A 25,922-nucleotide genomic window follows, 5' to 3' on the forward strand; every position below is an offset into this window, starting at 1 on the left:
CAAACAATCTATTCCGGAATGACGCCAATAACCACTGGATTCTTGGCTTGTTTGCAACAGATCTCTAACAATTGCATGATGCATTTAAACAGATCACTTCTCAGGAATTGATGCGAGGGATCATTTTTCACTTTTTGGAATTTTTTAATGCTTGCAAGGTGAAAAAGCTCTCCGTTTGAACAAAAAGCGAAACATTTCTTGAATAATTGAAACAAGCGAAGTTTTTTTTGCTGAGAATTTCAACCTCTCATGAAAATATTTGAACCCAAAGAATGGCTTGCTAGAAGGGGTGGAACTGGGATTAAGCGACAGGGAGCAGGTATTTTTTTTTGAAATTACAATGATCGCCAATAAAATTTATCCCTGCACTTTCCTACAGCGCAAAAAAAACACCTTTTTTAGATTTTTTTTTCGGTATTTTAAGATTGCTTTCATCTAGGAAAAAAAATCATTTTTTGGCACACTCTGTCTAAAAATAGCAATGATAGATTTTTTTCTGTGCAAAAAATTATGTGCATATAAGGCAAACAAGATAGTGGAAAAACAGTAGATTGTACCATTGTAGAATGATGCATCACATTCAGGCATTTGCAGTCGGTGAAATGTTTAAAAAACTCGAACGTTAGCTCCGTGTCTAAGTGTCTGAATTTTCAGCAGTGCTGATGATTTTGCAGCTACGTTAATTTTGAAGTTTTTGCCATTGAGAAACTTTTAATGAATCTAACCCAGTTTTGGTTTGGTTATCCAAAAATTTTTCCGGAACATCTGAATTTTTTGATGATGTAAATCTGTGTTTGGACGTAGATCAAAATCCTAATTCAATTACAGCAATCGCTCAAAGTTTTTTAGATGGTTTTTGCAGCTCGATTATTTTTTTTGGGAAAAACTTTGAATTCTCTCAAAAAACTTTTTATGTTTGCCGATTATTAGTTTCTTATAACCGTATTATTTATTGTATACATCTCACATCTCGTATAACTATATAATCTTATATCGTATAACGGTTTTGTCGTATATCGTTTAACGCGTACAAAACTCTTTTCTATCAACCAACCTTCTACCCCCCCCCCCCCCCCACGCATTTGAATTTCAAGTTCGGTAAAGCTAGACTTTAACGTTGTCGTAGTGCAATACGTGATTTTTTGGGTAACAAATTTTTGGTCTGGTTTTTGAAAATTGTGCCTGCGGAGCAAAAAAATTGACCGAAACAGGGTCTTTTTACTGCTTTTGGAGAGCCCGGAAAAATTATAATAATCACAATAAATTGTTCCAAAGCACTAAAAAGACCCTGTTTTAGCCAATCTTTCTGCATCGCAACTGAAATTTTGAAAAACCAGACCAAAAAAGCGTTTTTAGGGACTTTTTGGAAAATTTTACCAAAAAATCGCGTTTTTTCCCCTAAATCCGTCCGTGACCTTCAGCCATTTTCACCTTAACCTTCACCCATTATAAACGTTAAAACAACAATGAAACTGGAAAGTTTTAAAAATATATTGGAGAGGGGCGTGGAGTCTTTTGTATTTATCTGATTTATAAATATCCAATGAACATTCAATGTTTAGGTGGACAAGTACTTCACAGTGCAGCCACACACTATTCTGAGACAGTGTATAGACTATGGCCACTGGTACGACAGACACAAGCCAGGCACCATCAAGGACATACACGAAGTGCAGTTCGCAGCTGCCATGAACCCCACCTCTGGGTCTTTCACTATCGATGCCAGACTACAGGTAATGTATGGTCTTCATTCACGACACAGGCGAAAAACCGACACAACGGGTTTTATTAACATGGAAGAAATTTCGGTTTAAACTGTCGAATTTTGTCTACTAGGAACCATGGGGGGGGGGAGCTAACAAGATCCAATGAGATGGGACCACAGGCAACATACCTTGTCCCTCTACCTCGAAACCCTCTCGATACAATTCCCGAGGTGCCCTTAGAAAAAAAATTGTGCCAGCCTAAAGTTGATAACGAAAAATGGTACCAAATGGGAGAATTTTGGGTAGCAAGGGTGTGGAATTGTTGATGGAAGCGTCCTGTTCCCCCAGTTCGCTTACATTCTTGCCTGGTTTTGTTATTCTTTTTTCAAGGCCATTAAAATTCAAAGATTTTTCCTAGATGCAAGACTAAGTCGTAGGTATTAGTCAATTAGTTGGGAATCATGACATCTTTATTCACATCATTTTAATAAAAAAGAATATATTATAACTAGTTTCCAGCTTTTATAGATTATGCATCTGTGCAGTGCATACTAAAAAGTATTATTTTATCTGTTTTGAAGTTTAAAGAACTGTTTTTTCGCAATGTCAGCATCAAGACTGCTTTGGGTGTTTTTATCTATGGTTTCCTTGTATGTTTCAGCGCCACTTTGCGGTGTTTTCGGTGTCGTTTCCGAGTGACGAGGCCTGCACAACTATTTATCAGAACATACTCTCTCAGCACATGCAGTCCCTCAATGCTCACGGAAGTAAGTACACGCTAACTATACAAGCCACATTATCAGGAGGAATCCTATATATAAACAATTCGGAAATTCCTGTTGCCCAAAAGTATTTTCTTAATAAAGTATGCGCGTAATATTGAAATTTAATTATAAATGCAGATTTCGGCTGAAATTAGACTTTTTTCACTTCGTCGATCTAAAATTTTAACGAATTGAGACAACTAATTCAGCAATACTTTTCGTCAAAGTTAGTCATTGATAACTCCAAGGTTAATTCACCCGATATTGAAACTACGGCTCTTTTCTAGTTCCTATCTTTGATTTTTTGAAATTATTTTTATGGAAGCCTTCTTGAAATGACTTTTGATGTTTTAATCTGCAATAAAACATTTGTCAGCTTGAACCAGAGAATATTTTTCCCAATATTTCCAAGATGAAAATTGTCGTCTGAACAATTTTTGAACAACTTTATATTATCAGTTTACGAGGTGGGAAACTTAGAAAGAGCCGAAATTACTCTAGTGGTCAAATTAAGCTAAAAATTAGTTTTTTTACCATCTAAATTTATTTGTTGTAAATGTCCATTTTGGACATTATTTCTTTCGAATATTAGGGAAAAAAATTATAGACCAAAAGCAAATGATCCGACAAAACCTTTGTAAAACTAGCTTTGTTTGGTTTCAAAAACTTACTAAAGTACTCGTTTAGAAACATGGTCCCACTGTTTTTGTGATTGCTATTGAAAAAGCTCGATATTTAAGAGTAATGAACAAAGTGGGTACCTCTATATAGGTTTTGATGATTTTGTTCGATTTTTTTCAGCAAAAGTCTTAAAAGTCTCTAATAACTACAGATGTGAATTCATACATATTGATGCATTTATGAATGCATTTAGGTATAATGCACTTTTTGAAATCATTTGAAATTCATCTGCTGAAAGTGACGTAAATAGCACTCTCCAAACACGAACGTGAAAATGGTGCGAAAAAACGTGAACGAGTTCTAGTTTCGAAAATGGTTTTTTCTTTTTAGATTTCTCAGCGGAAGAAAACTTTTCCTGATGATCCATTTTCTCGATATAAGTTAATCAAAAAGCTCTCAATCATAAATTGTTCAAGAGTAATGAACGTAGTAAGTACTCTTTTACAGGTCTTGCGGATTTTTTTTTTTTTTTTTTTTTAGGAAAATGTCTTAAAAATTTTTTACGCTCAGTTTTGATTTTTCGTTGTTTGGCTTGTGATTTTCTTAAACTCAAAGCGTTTTCATTGTTAAAAAGAAAGCAAACTCCGCTATTAAACAGCAAAATTGTAAAGATCATGGAAAACGTGTTCGACTTCTAATGTCGAAAATGGAAACTAATTATCAGATTTCCCAACGAAATAATTTTTTATCTATTGATCCAGTTTTCTCTATTTTGGTCAATTTGAACCAAAAGGCGTCCATCATAAATTTTTTTACTCTTTCAAAGAGCTCTAAGACATTTATTTTTCTTTGAAATTTTAAAGTTGAAGGTTTTTGAAAAGTTAAGTCAGTTTTTAGTTTGTTTATTTTTACTCCGTTCATTACTCTTTTCCAACTGTCAGTTGGCTATGTTTTAGAAATATGGTCGCGCTTGGCCACTTGAAATATTATTGAAATATTTCAAGTGGATGAAAACAAAAAAACGTGAAAATTTGATTATATTCTATGGTCGTGTACTAAATGAAATTATCAAAATATTCAGTTTAATGGCAAAATAGAAACAATAAAACTAAATTAAATAGCTTTTTAACTGACTGTTATATGGGATCATTTTTCTAAAAGAGGTTCGGATCAGGGCTATTTTTCTAAACGAGTTCCCTTGCCCGTCTAATCCAGGTCTGATAGTACACTACACCATTATGCCTAAATTTTCTACTCATCTTCTTCAAAAAAGTTTTACAAATGGTGAAAACTCATTACTAAAAAGTGAAAACTCATTACAAATAGTAAAAACTAGCATTTTTAGACCCGGAAAAAACTGGTGATTCAACTCAAAAATTTAGATTTTCAGAGAGGGTAGTTCAGATTGTTTGCTGTTGGTTGATGCAAAAGTTTTTGAAAAATTCTATTTTAAAGCTGTCGAAAAGTTCTTTGAATAAGAGAGGGATTTTGGAGAGTAAAATGGCAAATTTGTGTTTAATTTTGTCCACTGGTTTTACCAGATTTCCTCATCTGCACTAAGTTTTGATCGGCGTGAACTCTTTTTTGAAAAAACGGAGAAAAACAATTTTTCATGCGGCGCGAAAAATTCTCAGCGCGAAAATTGAATTACGCTGTTTTGCGTAAAAACTTTAATTAATTCGACTGTTTCTCACATTTTCACACGGTTTGAAAATCCTAGCGCAGATAAGGTAATCTGGCTTTTTCAGACTCATATTAACTTGGTAAGTCTTCGAAACCAGATAATGATAATTTCATAGAGCGTATCTCTGATCGTTTGCTCTTGGTCTACGTAAAAATTTAACTAAAATTCGAGGTAATTGTTGTCCAAAATTGACATTGACCAGGCATTTTAGAGAGTAAAAATCTGAACTTTTGCCTAAATGTGTCCGCTAGTTTACCTTTTCACTTCTTGTTACTTGTAGGTCTGGTGAAGTTTGTGCCGACCATTGTGGAGGCGGCGCTCTCTCTTCACTCGAGAGTGAGTCAGACATTCCTGCCCACAGCTGTCAAGTTCCATTACATCTTCAACCTCAGAGATCTCTCCAACGTATTCCAGGTAGCATCATACACGCACACAACAAACACACACCCAAGCACACACACACACATACATGCACATAGTTTATGCTTATTGTTAAGTGTTGACTAATGAACCGATATTGAACCGATACGTCGTATGATTTTTTGTGTTTTTTTCAAGAAAAGTTTTAGAAGTTGTCTATAAACTTGTTATCACGACTTAACTTTTTTTAAAAAAGCTATTCAAACTCATTTGGTGCATAAAAGTCAAACACGACTGCTATGCATCAATTAAGGTCGATAAAAAGATTTTTGTTCAAAAAAATTTATTGAGACCTGTGCAAAAAATTCATTGTTTTTCATTTTTATTGTCAAGGATAAAAGAATGAGGTGATTGTCACCTATATAGGCCGTCTTGATTTTAAGATTGTTTTTCGGGAAAAAATCTAAATTTTGCTCATGTTCTATTTAGATTTTTTTTCGGTTTGAAGTTTGAGTTTTTAAGCTAAGTTCATTTACTTTTGCTGTTCGATAGTGAAAGTCACTAAAAGTTTGAACGAATTCCGTTTCAAAAAAAGAATTTCAATTATCTTAAATCACAGTGAAAAAAAACCTATTGATCTAGTTGTCTCCAGAAAAAAAATGGGATAATTTTATTAACTGTTGATGCAGTTGTCTCTAAATAGGATGTTTTTTTTTAGAAAATTTGGGTCAACTTAAATATTTTTGATCCAAAAAAGTTATCCATTGATGCAATTTTCTCTAAATTTGATGAATTTATGAAATCTGAAAGTTAAAAGTTTAACAGGACAAAACATATTGCGCTGTTTTTATCCCAAGTTGAATAACGGGCAAATTGGTCCCAAATTCAAGAAGAAATGATTGCATGTGAATATTTTTTTCCAATATTTTACATCAATATCCTTCAGATTGAGTTTGATTGGAACCAGAACTAACCGATTTTATTTTTCTGTCTTTTTTCCAAGGGAATCAATTACGCTCTTCAATAACAAAAGAGCAAAGACGCAAAGAAATAAAACTTAGCGTCCACATTCCCCAATTGAGCTGAAAAATTTCTCTTCAATCCAGTTTTTACAATTTGCTTCAATTTTATTAGGATTTCGTTGATCATTGAAGGCTTATGAAGTTGTAAGTGATTCTAATTATTGTTTTGAAATTCAAAAAATTCTTTTAAAGTCAGGTCGTTATTTTTATGAAATTTTCATTTTTATAAATAACTTTCATGAAATCAACCGTACAATCCCCCCCCCCCCTAAGTGACGAACCGTAGAATTTGCCCTCTAGCTGCTAATTAAATTTGAAAAAAATTCTGTGTAATATATGGATTTTGAAGAAACGCGCCGATAAATTTGGTTTCATAAATTTTACCGGGGATTGCATTTGAATGCTGTTAATAACCTAAGCTAACGTATTTTAAATAAATTTTCTCTAAATAAACTTAATTTTCTAAAAATCTAACTAAAGTATGCCCAAAGTATTACCTGAAAAATCCATGTTTTCTCTCCCCTAAATCAAATAGGGGGTCTTTTTACTTATACCGACCAAAATCAATATTTCAACATCTTGAATTGAAACTATTTTGCTTCAATCTGATTGGCCAAAATTGGCCAATCAAATTTCAGCACCTCAAAAATTTTGTTCAGAATATCAAGTCGAATTATAAATAAATCGAATTAGCCTAAAATGAAGAATGTTTGGTAAACTATTCAAAATTATTTCAAATACGCTCCAGAGCTTTACCCGGATAAGAAAAGAAACAGAAAACAGCGCCAGGGAAAAATGACCATCCTCGTATCTGCTCATAATTCGGCCTGGTTTGAAGTCGGCTTAAGATTAAAGTGATTGCATTTGTATTAAGTAAATCAACCAGTGCTATCAGTGTTTTCCTTTGCCTTTATACATTGAAAATTACAAAATCGCAAAAGTAAGAGTTTTGGGCAGAATAAGTAAAACGACCTCAAGGGGGGGGGGAATTGTACGGTTAATCACTTTCATGAAACATTAGCCTTTTTCCAACTGTTTGTTCGGATATGTTGTTAAATATTGGGACACTTCAAAAATGCTTTCTATTGCTGAAAATGCCCAAATTGGCCAAAAGGGCAATCTTCAACCCCCCATAACTTTACAAAAAAAGATCAAACGTGAAATACCTTTTTAACTCTAGGCTCAAGACAACACTACCGTGTGATTGATTTTTAAAAGTCCGTTAACAAAAATGGCTAGTTAAAAAGTCTAAAAATCTCATTCACTGTTGAAAAGACTTCAATATAATGCCGCACACTTGCCCCTCTTCGAGCTCTTTTTGGGGTAGTCAGAATTGGCATTGATAAAAATCAACCCTACGCTATAATTCCTCGCACAATTAAAGCTTTAAAGCTTTAAAGTTTTCAACAAACATCTGAAACGTTTATTACACCGAAGACTTTAGTCAAGGTGTTATGGTATCGTGTAACGGTTTTTTTTAAATGTTGTCTGTTGTCAAGTGTCGACAAATAACGTCCACAGTTATCAATTATCATGTGGGCTGGACTATATCGCGCTATGTCACGTGATTGCGTATGTTTGTTTCTTTATTTGTTCATCTTTATTTATTTAATTATCTGTTCTTCTATTTATTTAATTATGTTTAGTTTGCTTATATTTATTTATTTATTTATTTATTTATGTATTTATTTATGTATTTATTTATTTATTTATGTATTGATTTATTTTTTTATTGCTTATTTATTTATCAGGTGTGTTTTGTTTATTTGTTGATATTTATTTCTATATTTATTTAATTATTCTTTCTTTCATTTAGTTTTGCTTTTATTATTTATGTATGTGTATTTATTTCATTTATTTATTTTCATTTATTCATATTATGGGTCTGTTTGTTTGGTTATTTGTTCATATATATTTTTTCATGTCTATTTAATTATTTGTACATTTCACTTTTGCTTTTATATATTTATATATTTATTTATTTATGTATTCATTTATGTATTTATTTATTTATTTATGTATTGATTTATTTTTTTATTGCTTATTTATTTATCAGGTGTGTTTTGTTTATTTGTTGATATTTATTTCTATATTTATTTAATTATTCTTTCTTTCATTTAGTTTTGCTTTTATTATTTATGTATGTGTATTTATTTAATTCATTTACTTTCATTTATTTATATTATGGGTCTGTTTGTTTGGTTATTTGTTCATGAGATATATATTTTTTCATGTTAATTTAATTATTTGTACATTTCAGTTTTGCGTTTATTTATTTATTTATTTATGTATGTATTTATTTATTTATGTATTGATTTATTTTTTTATTGTTTATTTATTTATCAGGTGTGTTTTGTTTATTCGTTGATATTTATTGCTATATTTATTTAATTATTTTCTTTCATTTAGTTTTGCTTTTATTTATTATTCATGTATGTATTTATTTATTCATTTATTTATTTATGTTTATTTATTTTTGGTTTGTTCCTTCATTTGTTGGTTTGTTCGTTCATTTATTTATTTATTTAGTTAGCGTCTTTGTTGTTTGATTGTGAAATTTGATGTTTCACTTCTTAGCTATGTAGTTAAAAGCAAAAAATGATTTTCAATTTATTGTTCTGTTTAGGATATTTTCAGAAAGATCTGTATATCACCAATTAGCGTACAACGATTTACAGGGAACGCTGCCAACGAGATTTGTCCACTTGCTTTTGGGTTGCAGCTACATCAAAAATGATTTTAAATTATTTATTTTAAAGATTTATCTATAGTTATATCTGTCCGGTAATTAATTTTCAAATTTGCTTTTGTATTTCTCAAAAAAGAATTTGTTGGAGCGTGGACTCAATAACGTAAAGCAAAATGTTAAATTTTATGTTACTTCTATTTTCAGTCATGTAATGGAGCCATTTCGACCCACGGGCATTGCAAATGATGACAACAGTTGCTATCTCAATTCTGTTATTCAGCTTTTGTTGTCAAGCGCTTGCATCAGAGATCGGCTCAGTAGACTTACTGAATTTGACCATGGTGGCGTGTTAATTTCAACTGTTATTCCATGATCTTTGTCAATATAGCAAAAATTTGACGTATACATGTGTTAGTACGATTTTTAGCTCTCGAACTGTTATTTCATGATCTTTGCCAATATAGCAAAATTTTGGTGTATACATGTGTTCGTACGATTTTTAGCTCACGAACTGTTATTTCAGGCCCTTTGTCAATATAGTAAAATTTTGGTGTATACATGTGTTAGTACGATTTTTAGTTCTAGAAGTGTTATTTTATGATCTTCGTTGATATATCAAAAATTTAACCTATACATGTGTTAGTACGATTTTTAGTTCTAGAACTGTTATTTCAGGCTCTTTCTCGATATAGCAAAATTTTGGTGTATACATGTATTAGTACGATTTTTTGTTCTAGAACTGTTATTCTTCAATTATTAGTTGTTCAAGTTGTTTGGTTTTTGCTTCAGTTTCTATGCCTTCGGTGTATTGCGCGTAGCGCCTATGTTAAAAATTATAATTTTCAAAAGGCGATATAAAATTAATGTAAATTTTGTAAACTGAATTTCCACCTCTTCAGGGTGCTATAACTGCTCTTTTGAGGAGTTAAGCTCTCATGTTTTATAGGGTTTCTTGATGTCCACACTGGAGGCACTGACGGGTAAGAATGAAATGAGCAGGATGTGGGTGCATGAGAGCAGACGAGTCTACAGAGACAAGCTAGTGGACCTCAAAGACATGCAACAGTACGACCTGCTAGAAAAGGAAATCACCAATAAAGTATTCGACGTAAGTCCAATTTTCAGCTTAGTCAAAAGAGAGTCATCTATTTACTCTGAACCAATTATATTGTACGGAGCTGATTTAAATTATCCGGATAAAACCGACTTCCTCTTAGTTGGTCTCGAATATTTGTTGTCAAAAAATGCGATAATTTACAAAATTTGGATTGCCATATATCAATATTAAGTGCGATTTGATCCGAATTAAATTGAACAATTAATTTGCCTCAATTCACTTTGGAATATTATGAGTGCGGGAACTTTCGCAGCATTAATTCGCTTTTTGAAATTATCAAAATTATCAACTATTAACAAGAACATCCAATCGCGTTGGGCATACTTCCTTGACAATCCGAAGATTTGCGAATCGATACTCAGAGACGCAGTCAACTTTTACTAAATTGGCTCGAATAAAAAAACCATCATAAGCAGATATATTCCGCAATTTTTTTGAAAGCCGGAACAAAAATGATGACGACAAAACTTGTTTAGAATTCTAACCGAATTGATACGAGTTGCAATTTTTTGCGAAGTTCGGGCCCAAAATCTTACCCCAAAACCGATCATTTTCGGTTTTTTAGTCAATGAAAAGTTACACCAGAATTATCGAATCAATTGCTGCCAAAACCATAGCAAATTGAGTTTCTTAGGTACTCAAACAAAATTTTAAGAAAAGTATAATTTTCCAAATTTTGTTTAACTATATTTCTTATTTGTTTGATAGCCAAAAGTGTCGTTTTTACCAATTAAAACACCCATTATTTCTCTAGAAACCAATTTTAAACGTTTCGCTCAAAAGTATCGGGATTATACCCTTCTTAGATTTGTTTGACTACAAAAGGCTCAGTTTGATATAGCTTTGACAGCAATTGATTCGGTAGTTCTTGCTTCGGCAGACATCAATTAATTGGGCATAATTTTTCATTGACTAAAAAGCCAAAAAGAATCGGTTGTGGGGTAAAATATTCATCATTTTTTGTCTAAACTCAATTCAACTTGAGTAAAACTTGAAAATTACAACGCATTTTTCCCAAGTTTTAATTTTCAAGTTTTTTTCGAGATAACTGAAATCAGCAATGTATGATGAGACATTGATTAAAATGACAGAAAATAAAAAGCCACAGGGATGAAATATTGAGATAAAAGTTATCATGATATAAATAGCCGGAAAAACCCCAGTTAGGTTATTTAACAGCAGTTGCCATTAAAGTAAAAGCATTCTTTATGTAACTAAGCATCAGTTATTTTTTGCAAAAGCATTTATCAATACAGAATGTTTTTCAATACAAAAAATTCAAGCTAAAATTTTAATATTTATGTAGAGCCGGTATTGTAAAATGACCTTATTCTATACGGATTAGCAAAAAAAACGGAGTTGAAAACATAAAAAATTCTCAAAATCTAGTTTTTCGCATTCTGTTCAATTTAAAGATAACATATTATTTCAGAAAAATTGAAAAAGATCGAGTTCTATTCAAGCTAAAACGTTTTGTTTACGATTTAACGAAAAAATAAATTGAGCAGGTAATTTAGAAAAAGACACCATGAACTGCGTAATATCAAATTAAGAAAATTTTTAGTTCTAAGTCACGAAAATTATAGGAAAACATACGTAGAGTAGAAAAAAGGTACTTCAACTAAACTAAGAAAAAGTTGTACGACAAAAAATCTCTGTTAGATCGATGACGGTAATGACAGTCATCGATGACGGTAATGACAATTTCTTATAACAGTCAGGTTAATTTATAAAGGGTTTTAAATTTGTTGAGGCTCAAATTTTTTGTGATATGATATTTGATTTACTTTTAAATTCAGTTCATTGCTTTTGTGAAAAAGAAAGCAAAATCCACTATCAAACTGAAAAAGTGAAAAATTACAAAAAAGTGATGTACTCCTAGTCCCGAAAGTGGATTGTATTTTTTAAGAGTCGATGAACGCGATGATATAGGTTGCAATGATTTTTTTTTCTGCAAAATTTTAAAATTTGTTCAGGCTGAGTTTTACTTTTTCGCGGTTTGTAATTTGATTTTGAAGTCGAGTTTGTTTCCTTGGTTAATAGAAAGGCAAACTCCACTATTGAACTGCAAAGGTGAAAGGTCACAAAAAAGGCGGTCGAACTCTCGTTTCAGAAATTGGTAATGCTTTTAAAGAACCGGTGAAGGTAGTTCAGACTGTAATATAGGTCGTGATAGTTTTTCTTTTTTTTTGTTTTTTTTTTGATAATTTTTCAGGTTTGAACCTACTTTTTCGCAGTTTGACTTTTAATTTTTTCTTAGTTCTTAGTTCAGTTCAATTCTTTTGTGAAAAGGGAGGCAAACTCTATTATCGATTAGCAGAGGTGTAAATGTCACAAAAAATGTGATCTTCTTCTGATTTTGAAAGTGGATTTTAATTATCAGATATCCCAAGCAAATAATTTTTTTTTGAATTAATCATTTTTTCTTAATTGGGTGAATTTAAGTAGGTAAAAAACGTCGATCATAATTTGTTCTGGAACTTTTTTTTTGAAATTCGATAATTGATGTTGGCTCTTTTTTTAAATCAAGTTTGATGAAAGTTTCATAATTTAAACTATGCATTTAAAGGAAAAAAATGACAACAATGACATATCAGTTACGAGACCTAAGCGTACTGAACAACAAGATCGCAAATGAGCATTTTTGGTAAACTTTGATTACAGGTAAAATCAAAATTGTATTCGACAGGGTTACTGCATTTTGACGTCCTCCCAAAGGAACTAAATGTAAAAAAATACTTGGACACGAATTTCATACTTCTTCGTTATCTTTTCTTGCAGATTAGGAATACCTTATTACGAAGTGCAAACAGCTTCTTGAGACGTAACCAGGCATTTTTGCGAGTTCTTAAAACCGCATTTTTTTCTGCTGCAGAACTTCTACAGCATGATTTAAGCTAATAGCTCTCAATCATGCGCACACGGAGATCGAGGGTTTACTTGTGACTAATTTGATCTGCAATATCCCCAGATCCCCAGTAAATGAACGAAATAAAGACACTTATATTAGTCAAACGGTTCCTTGCTGATCCGACTTGTCGACTTGTGAAAAAAGTAAAGGAATATTTGCGCTCGAGGTGTTTTGTTTTCCGTGACAACTAGCCAATAAAATTTTGAAGTAGTGCTCACCTAGCATTTTACACCTAGCAATAAAGTTCTATCTATCAGATATAAGGGTATTGAGCGCAAAGTTGAAAAATCAACTGAGATTGTTTATTGTATATTACAGTAACTTGATAGTTGCAGTTTGAGATAGTTTTTGTTCCAACCATTGGAAATGGGGAGGAACTTTATATTCGAGTATGATTTAATTTTTTTCTTTTTGGTTTTCCACGCAAAATTAGCTACCATAAATAATCATCGGACTGGGTTGAGTGATATATCATATAAAAGCCCTTTGAGTCGTGATTCAAACATCATTGAAAAAATTCAAAATTGCTTCCCAGTGTCGAGAAAAAACCGGTATGAAATTTTGGTTTTTCGTCTAATTTCAAGCGAGTGAGCAGGCTTACCTTAGCTTGTTTATGCTTAGTTTAAGCCTTAAAATTTTAGTTTTACTCAAATGAGAGTTAGTTTTTGGAGTTTTTAGCTTCATCTTAGGAATCAAAAACTTGAAAAATTTGGGATAAAAATTTAAAAGTTTTTTTTTGATGTTTCTTGTTTTTCTTCAAAAATTGTTTTCTAATTCGCAAATTTTACAATGACTGACGAAAATGTCTATGCTCTACTTTTTCGCTCAGATTATTTATACAGCACTAAGTTGAAAAATTAACTTTGTTGTAATCTTTTTGAGACTGGTCGGAACATTCGGGGCTACTTTTTGTATTTGTTAAAGGAAAGCGGCTATTTAAAATCCAAATCGAGTTTAGACTGGCCAGATGCTTTCTACGTTTTGTACTTTCCATTGCGGAGTTGGGGAAGGGAGACTATGCAACTTTACAAAATGATAAAAGTTGCTCTGAAATTTTTTTTATTCTTTTTTTTTCTAATACAGAAAACTTTTTTTCCTTGTTGAAGGGTGTCTGGACAATCGGGGCTTCACAAAACGTGTTTTACATTCTTATATACTGATTATTGTCTTTATACTGGTTGGTCTATTGTCCCAGAATATCGAGTTGAGCCAGACGTCAGAACACAAAAATGTTGCTTTCGACAAAATCTAAACCACGATTTATATATGAGGGAAAGGAACAACATCCGAGCGTACAATTTATTTTTTTTAAAAATGATGTTGTGCCTTGTTTAAGAAAGACATGCCTTTTTTTTGGTTATTGATCCGACTTTCGATACAAAAGTAACGGAATTTTTGTGCTCTGGTGGGTTTTTTCTTCAGAAAAATTTCGACTTTTCAACTAGCAATTTTCGACTGATTTTTTAAATATCATTGACAAGGGATTGTTCTCCTGAGCTTAAACTTGAAAAGATATTTCACCTGTGATCATTTTTTGTAAAATTTTGGGGTGAGGGTTGAAGATTGCCATTTTGGCCAATTTGGGACAATTACCGCGCGATATATTTAGATTTAATCCGTCTTAGAAACCGTTCCTAATTGATTGAAACAAGCTTATTTGCAATAATTGATTTGTTACAAGGAGCGAAATCTAATTTTTGGGAGATGAATATATATGGCGTGTGGGGGACGATTTTCACTAAGAAAATTTCAAATTTCAGAATTTTTTTTTATTACATCTAATTTTTATAGGTTATTAGTGCTCCATAAACCTTAAAAGGCAGTCGGAACATTCAGGGCTTTGCCCTGATACGAGCAGTCTTGTTGGGGGGATGTTCACTTGATCCGTCATTTTTTCTTCTTGTCGCTGGTGGACTTTCGTATTGGAACCTGATCTAAACTATATTTTATGATTGGATAAATTAGATATTTTACCACTGTAAAGTATTTAATATTAACCAATCATGATCCATCTAACTAACAACCCACTTATTTGTAAGTGCTGAAATTACTTGTAATTTCAGCACCAGAGAGATTTGAATTTAACTTAGAAATTAGTTGTCTCTCCAAGAGAACTTCAGCAGCCGCAATAAACCAGTATACTCTAGATCTATTGAGCCTAGCAGAGACTAGTTAAACACCCTGAGACTAGAAAGTTTAAGAGTAAGATTAGGATCGGTATTAGACTAAGAAGTTGCACGAATCTATCCAGCCGAAAACAAGATAGCGTGACGAGCAGACGATGTACCCTATCCGAAATTACTCTATGAGTTAACCACATCGGTTATAACTCATCTGGTGCGACCATAAGTCTCGAATAAGACCTTAATAGCTTAGATTTAACCAAAAATAGATTAGAACTTAGACAAAACATTTTAAAAATGTTATACGATGATAATTTAATCGAAATGTCTCTACGTCTCAATAGATCAGAGCCGATATTCCGAACGATAACAGAACTACCCGGAATCGTAAGAAGACCTCGAACAAGAGACGACATACGACAAAGTAGAAACTTACCATATAGTTATATGATTGTACGGCAAAAGCCAACACAAACTTTTATATTTAGAATCTTATTAGCAATGAACTTAGATTTTCATTTGCAAACATAAAATCTTGAAGTCAATCTTCATAATCATTTCAGGCGCTAAACAAAATTATTAATAAACAATAACGATTGATAAAAAGATCCCAGATCGTTTTCTTAAATTCTGCAGCCTTATATAAAACATGTTTGATAAAATTGTTATTGAAAATGAAAACAAAAATTAGTAGCATGACAATAAATTGTTAGTAATCATAAAATCATCTGTTGTCCCAGCTTCATCACCTAAACATAACAGCAATCATAAGCTCACTAATATCATTGAAAAAATAAATCTTTTTCTTAAATAAATTTAAACCATTTTAAACTTAAATTCATTTAATTTTAAAATCAGATCATCAAGGCTTATCCTTGGATCTTGATTAATTTCCTATTTCACTAAATTCAAAAACCTGATCATCAAGGCCTATCCTTGGATCAAAAAGAACAATTTTGTTCTCTTCCACCCACTTAGCAGTGTCTAACGACCTCAAACGTCGATTCACTATCCAACCCTTCCAAAAAACCCAAGACTAATAGAATTTTTTCAACAAAACTAACCATTCAAATTAGGATAAACAGTGAAGAACTTCGGTTATTCATCCTTCACTTATATACCTGAACCTAATTATACCTGAACCTTGTGGATCGATTTACTATTCTCCAACCCTTGAACACAATCACTACCCCTAAGTAAGATTAAGTAAGTTAACACCTTAGCTTATACTAGCCACGAGAAAGTAAGAAATCATTCTTCGGAATCGATATACTTTTCTCTCCAACCCTGAACAAATAGACCCAGGTTAAGCTAACCAAAAAATCGTAAGGACTAACAGTTTAAGAAAGTAGACATCATCTAACAACTTTTTGCATCCCTCACCCTAAACCTTATGTCGTTCAAAAATCTAGGAAATAAACAAACAATCGTTTTACACAACTGTGAATTAGATAACCAAAAATACGATCTTGTAATCACACCTCATACACAAACAGTTGGATATATTAGAACAAAACGGCTAACAATAAAAAGAAAAATAATAAACAAACAAAGACAAATCACACGAAAAAGATTTTCAAAAAATAGAAACGCATTTTCAGAATCAGAAGCCAGCAATTTAGATGAACTCTATAAATTAAAAGAATCGATTGATAAAAATTGTCCCATTCACGATCAATTATATTTTTCCGACTCAGAAACAACTTCAAATTCATCAAAAAGAGGAAAAAGAAGAATAAAAAAGCAATATAAACACAAACCAGTACACTTGTATAATTGGAATCAACCAATTAGACACATCGATAGTTATATATTAACAGTCATTAAACAAAAAAATGAGCCACAGTCATACTCAAAGTGACGATAGTCCAGATGACGAAGAGGTTTACCCCTTCCTCATAGATGCACCCGATAATAGAGGGCAGCATGACTTTTGCAAGAATTTACTCCTAAATTTGTTTGAACCCGGAATCAGCCCATGCAAAGCAGAATTCCCAGATAAAAAAATCAAAAGACAATTTATTGAACATTATCTGAAAAATATATGTAATTTAACACAACAATACGGAATCTAAACCATAGAATTCAGCACACCAAATCCGAATCACCGTAAATATGTAATTCAAACAGACGATCTTGAATTAGAATTTTCAAAAGTATTCTTAGAATATATTAAAAGCATACAATATCATAACTCACAAAGAGCAAACTCTATTTTTACTAACGAAGTCTTTGCAATAATATATAGCTATGTTTCAATATTAGAAAAAACAGAATTTCAAAGTATCTCACCAACCGAAACATCCAAACATACAAAAGTACGACATGAAATCACACTATTTTCAACTTTTCTACATATAATCAAAGAAAATTTCACTAAAGACGAGGTTTCACAACACACAAAACATGACTTACAAAAAATTTTGGCATGGTTTATAATAGATTATTTCACACATAATATAGACTTGATTTCACAAGCAAGAAAAAATTTCAGACCTCAAAATCCAAACGATGATACTGCCATCACAGAACAGTCAGACTACGTTTGGGACCCTGAATGGTCTTATCATGCATTTATAAATATCCCATAATCAATCTTAAGTCAAGGAATAAGTACAATATCTTATCAAAGAGATTATGTGAAAGTAGTACCACTGACCATTGATGCAACACCATTAAACTACAATACATTTTTACCTGATACGCGAAATAACAATTTAAATTCGACCGTCATACACAATGAAAACCTTAATGGAACTAGGAATCTTACACAACAAGATATCCAAACACTATCACACTTCATAAATGAAGAAATCGTCCAAACAACAACAACTACACAACAAAGTATTTCACCGATACATCCAAATTTAACAACACCAAAAAATACATACACTTCACTGGCACAAGTAACCTTACAATCGACCGCTAAACCTTCGGTTGCTACAAAATATTCACATATGGATTACCAAACATATAGACCTATGACAGTACCGTCAAAAACACGAAAAACGTTCACAAGAAACACTTTTGCAGAACACAATTATAATTATTCACATTCATCAAAAACAAACATTCCCCACGAAAAACTTATAATAATCATGTATGTTCTCACTATTGGGATAACCCAATGACAACAACCAACTCAGTAAATTTTCGAATTAATTCACATCCTCCACAGGATCGTAGTGAAAATTACTCATTCTTTCAACAAAACAAAAAAAAAGCAAGCACCTCATCATACGGATTACGATTACTTATCATCTGATGATGATTATTTACAACCAGATATTTTTGCACCGTATACCCAAGAATATCGCGGACAAGGAGCGCAAAAACCTTATACATATTATAGAATTTTTTTTCAAAATCCAACAGATACACGAAATCAACAACCAATACAAATGCAAAATCCAACTAATACACAATCTTTTCAACCAATTCAACCACAAAACCCAATGATTACACACTCGTATCAACCAACTCAAATGCAAAATGAAATACCACTCCCATATTATCTTCAACAACACGAAATAACAAAAAATCAACTTTCAAATTTTTCACAAATGCCAAATGCCGCAGAATCACTACAGATGACAATGAATCCATACCTTATGGGTGGATCATCAATAAGATCAAATAAATCACTAATGGTATTCACAGGAACAGACCCTGAATGTTCCGTAGAAGATTATTTAAATGCAGTAACAGCAAATTTAATTTTAAATATAGGACCTGAACCAATTAATACATCACTACATCAAAATTGGATACATCGACGCACAGCGTTGATACAAACAAGCTTAGATGGCGCAGCTCAAAAATGGTTTTCAGTTCTACCCATAGAAATAAAATCAGACTGGAGAGGATTTACACAAGAAATTTCAAAAATGTTTGACTCCGAAAGAAATAAACAACACCAAAGAGTCTTATGTAATGAAATTCGCAGATTACCAAATGAAACCATCAAACAATTAGCAGTACGTATCGAAACACTAGTTCGAAAAGCATATTCATTTAATACACATGACTTTAAAACGCAAAAATGACAGAAATTTTAATGATGACTTTAACACCTCAATTAAGGAAAATAGCAATAAAAAAGAGAGCCTCTCATCCTTCTTCAATTCGAGAGCCAGATTTAGATTTTCGAAAACTAGTAGATAAATTAGAACAAGCAGAAATTACAATGAAACTTGAAGAAACAGAAAATCTAAAACTACAATATGTTAATCGAATCGAAAAAAAAACACTACACATATCAATAACATACAGGAATCAGATACAGTCCTAGTTGAAAAAATCACTGAAATACTAAATATTTATGAAAAACACCCAAATTTTAAAAGCAAACCATCTTTCAAAAAATGGTGTAATTATTGCCGACGATACGGACATAGTATTTCTGAATGTAGACAAAAACAACAAGATAACCAGAACAAACCTCAAAAGTATAAAGAACCAAACAAATCATTCTATCAATATATGAAAAAAGATCAAAATCTACCAAACAAAAATGTATATAGTAACAACAGTTCAGGAAAACCACTTCCGAACAACACTAATTACACAAGGAATCAATCACCATATAACTCTAGTTATAGAGGAAGATCATCAGAACGAATAAATACACAAAATTCTTCACAAAACCATTATAATCGATCAAATAGTCGAAATAACTATACGAGATCAAACTCAAATGCAACACAATTTGTTTCTAGATCCAATTCCCGATCAAACCCAAGAAATATAAATTATTTCAATAATCAATCACGAAACTCATCATATAACAGAAATAGAAACTATTCAAATAATCGAAACAGAAGTTATTCGAACAATCGAAATCAAAATTACCCGAACAATCAATCAAGAAATAACTCATATAACAGATCAAACTGTCACAGATCAAACAACAATTATCAAAACAGATCACGAAATAATTCACAAAATCGAAATTCAAGTTATAATAGTCGATATAGAAATTATTCTCAATCACCACATAGAAATAATAACCATTATAATAATTCTAAACATCGCTACAGAAGTAGTACACCAAAACATCAAAGACATATTAATCAAATACAATCAAATGAAGAAACAACATCAGACCCCCCAGGTTTTGATGACACAGAAAATAACGAACTACAACTAAATCAAATAAACTGTGGATCATCAGACACAGAAAGTGATACAGAAAACACTATTTCCATCAATATGATAGCAGTCGAAAACGACTACGAACCTATTATATATGAACAACCTTTTACATCACATATATATGAAAATCAATTGGAACTCCTTCACAATTATTACATTGAACCCATCAATACTACACAAACTGCACAAGAAATAAAAGAAATTAACACGGTAAATAAACCCAATGAAAATCAAAAAACAAAATGTCTAAACACAAATCATATTTACCAAAATATACAAAAAGAACAACCCAGAGAAAAAATTTGGACAATACCATTTCTCTTAGAAAGTCCAAGAAACAATAAATTTCAACCACCAGATCTTGAAATTGATTTTTTAATTGATTCAGGAGCAGAATCAAACATTATTAACATTCCCTCATGGAATGAAATTAAAACATTACACCCAAAATTAACGCCTCTTGCAACCTCTAGTAAGCTAGCAACAGCCAAGGATCAACATTAGTAAATTATGGAAAAGTTCAATTATTCCTCCTCCCCACAAGAACAATGGAGCAAAATAAAATTCTAAACAAACCATTTAAACAAGTATTTCATATCACTGATATTAAATAAAATATCATTGGCATACAATATATCTCGAAATATATACCAACAATCAACATCTTGAATAGTAAAATACTAATCAAAGATAAGTACACAAAAACAAAAAATACAGCTCTAACATTTTTTCAAAGATTAAATAAACAACCACCATTCTTTTCAAAATTTTACCCAATTTATAACCAACAACGGAAACACCTGAAACCACTATCAGGAAATATATATAACATTTCAATAAAACAAGTTCACAAATATGATAAAAGTCAAAATAAACAACAACTCTTATGTCAGACTTTGAGTTTAAACCTATCCATAAGTTTTTCAAAATCACGATTTCATCTATAAAATATTTGAAAAATACAAATTCAGACATCATTTCGTTACATGTATATAACAATACACCGTATCAAGTAACATTACCCTTAGGACTTTTAGGATATTGCGAAACAAACGCTACAATATCACCCGTACATGAACAAGCATATCGCGTGAATAATATACTCCAATTATTAGATATTTGTCAATCCACAATTCTTAACGAAGAACTATCATAAATAATATAATAAGTAATGAAAAAACAAATACAGATTATTTCACAAAAACCCCATATTTCAAACCTACATTCAACATAACCAACTATACATAAGATCAACAGAAGTTTTTAACAATGTTTAACTTCCAACATTCACAAATAAAACAAGACGAGTTTGATAAGTTAGCCAAACAGCTAATAAAATATTCTCAGTCTATGCAACATCAAAATTTGATGTTGGGAAAATCAGTTCATCACTACATCTCCCGTTAAAACCTGACGCAGTTTTCAAAAAACAAAGAGCTAGTAAAGTACCAATTCATTTACACGACAAAGTAAATAGATTACTCGATATTTTAGAGCAATACAAAATTATCTCACCAGTAAACAAAGAAGAACAACCAAAAGGTAACACATTTATTAACCCTGTTATCATCCTAGCCAAAGGAGAATCATTAAAAACAGTTTAGACGCTAGATATCTCAATTCACTAATAGACGAATCAAAATGCAATTGGCCTATTGAACCAATACAAGTTATTTTAACAAAAATGAACGGAAAATACTTTACAACCGCAGATATGAATAGTGCATACAATCAAATGCCACTAGATGAACAATCACGACGTTTAAAACAATTTGTTATTGGAAATCAACAATATGAATTCAACCGCCTATTCATAGGACCAGCAGCATTTTCAGCTTTTATGAGCAAAGTTTTTAGACCACTAATACTTCAGAAAAACGCAATCACCTGTTTAGACGATGTTTTTATGCAATCACAGACAAAAGAAGAAATGTTTATAGTTTTAGAATACTATCATAAAATACTTCAGAATGAAAATCTGAAGGCCGCCCCCGATAAATCACACTTCTTTTTAACGCGAGTTAAATTTTTAGGACATAATAGAGAAAGAAAGACAATCACTCCATTAAAATCACGCATTGATGCTATTCAAAAACTTCAACCAACAACAAACAAAAAGAAAATCCAAGAAATCCTTGCAATGTTAAATTTCTTAAGCAAATACGTTTATAAAATGCAATTATATTTAAGACCATTCTATAATATCCTCAGACAACAAAATAATTTTGAATGGAATACTGAACATCAAACACGATTTGAAGAAATTAAAAAACTTTTAACTGAACAAATTTCAAACACAATTCCAAATCCAAATCATTCATTCTATGCAATGTGCGATGCTTCAAATTTTGGCATCGGCGCAGCATTACCACAATCACACAATGATACAAATAAAATGAACCTTATATCAGCAAATTCCCGATTATTCACTCAAGCAGAGCTACGATTCTCAACTCTAATGAGAGAATGTACAGCTATAATTTATACGTTTACAGAATATGAATTTCTGATACTTGGATCAAAACATCCAACAGTTCTATTCACAGATCCTAAACCAATCATTTTTCTCTTTACACAGAAGTCAAATCCAAACCACCGAGTTTATAGATTTCAATTAATTCTAATGAAATTTCCAAACTTACATATAGTCTAGACAGCAGGAAAGAATCTTGCATTACCAGATACATTAAGTCGAAATACACCACCTGAATTACTTACACGAAAAACTACAGTTGAAATACCCAAAAATATAAAATTTTACCTGGCAGAAAACGAAACATCACCCCGACTAGAATGCAAATATGCAGTAAAAACTGACATTGAACAATCACAGATAAATAACTTGCAACACTTCCCGCTTTACTTAGATTGCCAAAATAACCACTACGAAGTTGATCTACTTGGAACATCAACTTTCAAACCAATTCCATACTCATAATGGATAAAAAATAACACCCAACAAAAACGAATAAAACACCACTCGCATAAAAAAGACTTTTTTCCGTTAATTGAAAAAAAAAATTTGACTGATAAAATAAAGTTATCAGGACCACAAACAAATGATTCAAAATACACAATAAATCAAATTTTTGACCTCCATGACCCACTTGACACAATTCCATTATCTAAATTAGAAATTGAAAACATTTTTCTCTCCCCAACAGATAAAATTACAATTAATACCTTAAAACAGTATCAAAATCTTGACCCAGTAATTAGACAACTAAAATCATGGCACAAATACAAAACTAAGCCCGTAAAAGCAGATACAACAATTTTAGGAAATAAAACATTCCTCCGATATTTCCGAAAAATTAATAATACAACAATTAATGAAAACACAGACCTTCTAGAATATCAATTATTTGATTCTACAGTTCCCTGTCTCCCTTTAAGTATGATTCTAATAGCTTTTAATATTTCACATACACAAAACATTAAAGGACACTCTGGATCAGAGAAAACATATTCAAATTTCATACAACATTTTTATTTCCCAAATGCACCAATTTAGATAAAAAGTACTATGCAATGACTGTATAGTATGTCAACTAAATAAACCTTATCCAAATCAAAAACAAATAGCACAAAAACAAGATTTTAAAGGACAAAGTTTATATTTTAACCATCGTATTTCATTCGATACAAAAGGACCAATTTCACCATCATCTGAAGGTAACTCCTACATTATGGTAATTGTTGACGCATTTACACATTATGTAGCACTTAACCCAGTACCACATTGTAACGCTTATTACGCTTACACAACATTTTATGAACACTGGATAGCCAAATTCGGATTACACGAAATTTTAGTTACTTTTCGTTACCCGTTCACTACAAGAATATCTTAGATGTATCATAAATGGAAATCATACAAGATACAACGAATGGTCAGCAGATCTAAAATTATTTCCCTTAGCATATAATTCACAAATTACGACAACTCTAGGAATGTCACCATATGAAATGGTTTTTAATCAAAAGCCCCGTAAACCAATTATGTTTACAGCAAACTCTCATAAAAATGCACAAGGTCATTGTCAACCGAATAAAGACTCAATTTGTTATAACCTACCTTTACACACACATGATGAAGATCATTTTCATCACCCACAAATCCTTAAATTAGCCTTCGGTACACACACCGAATGGATTTTAATTAGAGATAAAAAATCACAACAAAATTTATCAAAAAGTAACAAAAAATATGTTACAAAGACAAAACATTAACGAACAAATAAATTCACGCTTTACACCAGCCTCCGATTTAAAAATTGGAACATTTGTCTTAATACCAAAATTTAATACTCAAAAAGGAATTTCTAAAAATTTACAACCCCTTCGTAAAATACCATACCAAATAACTGCCAAACCCACTGACGTAACATATAAAATCACCGATTCAGACCAAAAAGAAATTGTTCAACACAGAAACAATCTATTGCCTTACTACCCGAAAGAATACGCACTACGCGAACTAACTCAATTATATTCTTTCACAGGTTTAAATGTTATTCAAAATCACCCACATACGGAAAATGAAATAAATACACAAAAAGACATTCACCCTAAAAAACAAAATAAAAAATCAACTACAACCAAAAACAATACAAAAAAGCTAGATCAAAATATACCTCAAAGAGAAAGAAAAAATAGAAGAATGGTAGAAAACATTATACCCCAAAAACAAGTCGAGAAATCAGAACATAGAGAGTCATCACGACTTAGAATTCAACCACGTAAAAACTACAAAACATTCATCCCACAATCTAAAATTTTAAAGAAAGTCGAATTTCAAAAACAGCTTTAAATTTAAAATTTAATACTATTTACACCTCTGAAATATTTTGAACTTTCATTTTTCTAAATAACATGCTGACAAACACGCAGCGATTCTAATTCAAAATTAACCAATAGGATTCATTCAATCCGTCGCCTTCTATAACTCTAACACAAACCAATTAGACGAAAGATATTAAACTCCAGGTATAGCTATAACTATAATTTTACAACCTCCAGGTCAAATTAAGCAAACCACTCAAACTTGACAACTAAAATAAATACCACCATAATATCATAACCCTCCTTTATCTAATAACGCAAAGATCAACAATACTTTCCCAATTCAGTCCTCAAAAACCCCTCAAACAAAAATGTTAAATTAGCCTAAAGTACAAGTACGACCATATTAAATTAGCCTAAAGTACAAAATTCTCAAAAACACCCCAGATCACCTGACAAATAAAAATAAAGTAAAAGAAGACCTCCCGAACACCATTAAAATTCGCCCCCAACAACGTTTCACAAAACCCAACCCACATGTCAAAAAACCAATAAATAATTCGACCACACTTGAAAATTGCCCCAAACAACAAAAAATATTCGACCAAGAAGCCATTTTTTAAATGCTCTTCTCTCGACCAGTCAACATAATTTTCAACATTTTCATAAACTTTTTAACAAAACTTAAACTTTTATTCATATTTCTCTTTGATACTTTTGAAGCTTTTGTAATAATCTTAATCATTTTTTGCAATATTTTTTAAATTTTCTACTCCTAATTTGAAATATATCTCCAACTTTCACAAGCCATTGACCATATTCACAGGTACGAAAACCCAAAATTTATTTAAATGATACGAACCATTTTTAGTAGAAAAGATATTTTTTTACTATTTGTAATTTTTATAACATTTTTATCATCCCTCATATTGACAATATGCAAATGTATAAAGAAGGCAATCATAACATTCGCCTTAGCAACAATC

At 31.6% G+C, this 25,922-nt stretch overlaps 2 protein-coding genes across 5 annotated transcripts in view; one reads left to right on the forward strand and one right to left on the reverse strand.

Moving 5' to 3' along the window:
- The window catches only part of LOC134839682 (dynein beta chain, ciliary-like), a 214,558-nt gene that overhangs the window by 71,658 nt on the left and 116,978 nt on the right, over positions 1 to 25,922 (forward strand). Inside the window, exons 46-49 of the mRNA XM_063855304.1 lie at positions 1,563 to 1,733; positions 2,368 to 2,501; positions 5,078 to 5,189; positions 9,793 to 9,954. Coding sequence (XP_063711374.1) covers positions 1,563 to 1,733; positions 2,368 to 2,501; positions 5,078 to 5,189; positions 9,793 to 9,954 — 579 coding nt within the window. The remainder of the gene's footprint in view (positions 1 to 1,562; positions 1,734 to 2,367; positions 2,502 to 5,077; positions 5,190 to 9,792; positions 9,955 to 25,922) is intronic.
- The window catches only part of LOC134840422 (uncharacterized), a 36,943-nt gene continuing 20,833 nt past the window's right edge, over positions 9,813 to 25,922 (reverse strand). For 3 of the 4 annotated variants that reach the window (XM_063856208.1, XM_063856209.1, XM_063856211.1), the window contains exon 5: positions 9,813 to 9,921. The gene's annotated coding sequence lies outside the window, so the exon portion shown is untranslated. The remainder of the gene's footprint in view (positions 9,922 to 25,922) is intronic. The other variant, XM_063856210.1, reaches the window with a different exon arrangement.

Source organism: Symsagittifera roscoffensis, chromosome 2, assembly GCF_963678635.1.
Source record: "Symsagittifera roscoffensis chromosome 2, txSymRosc1.1, whole genome shotgun sequence".
NCBI lineage: Eukaryota > Metazoa > Xenacoelomorpha > Acoela > Convolutidae > Symsagittifera > Symsagittifera roscoffensis.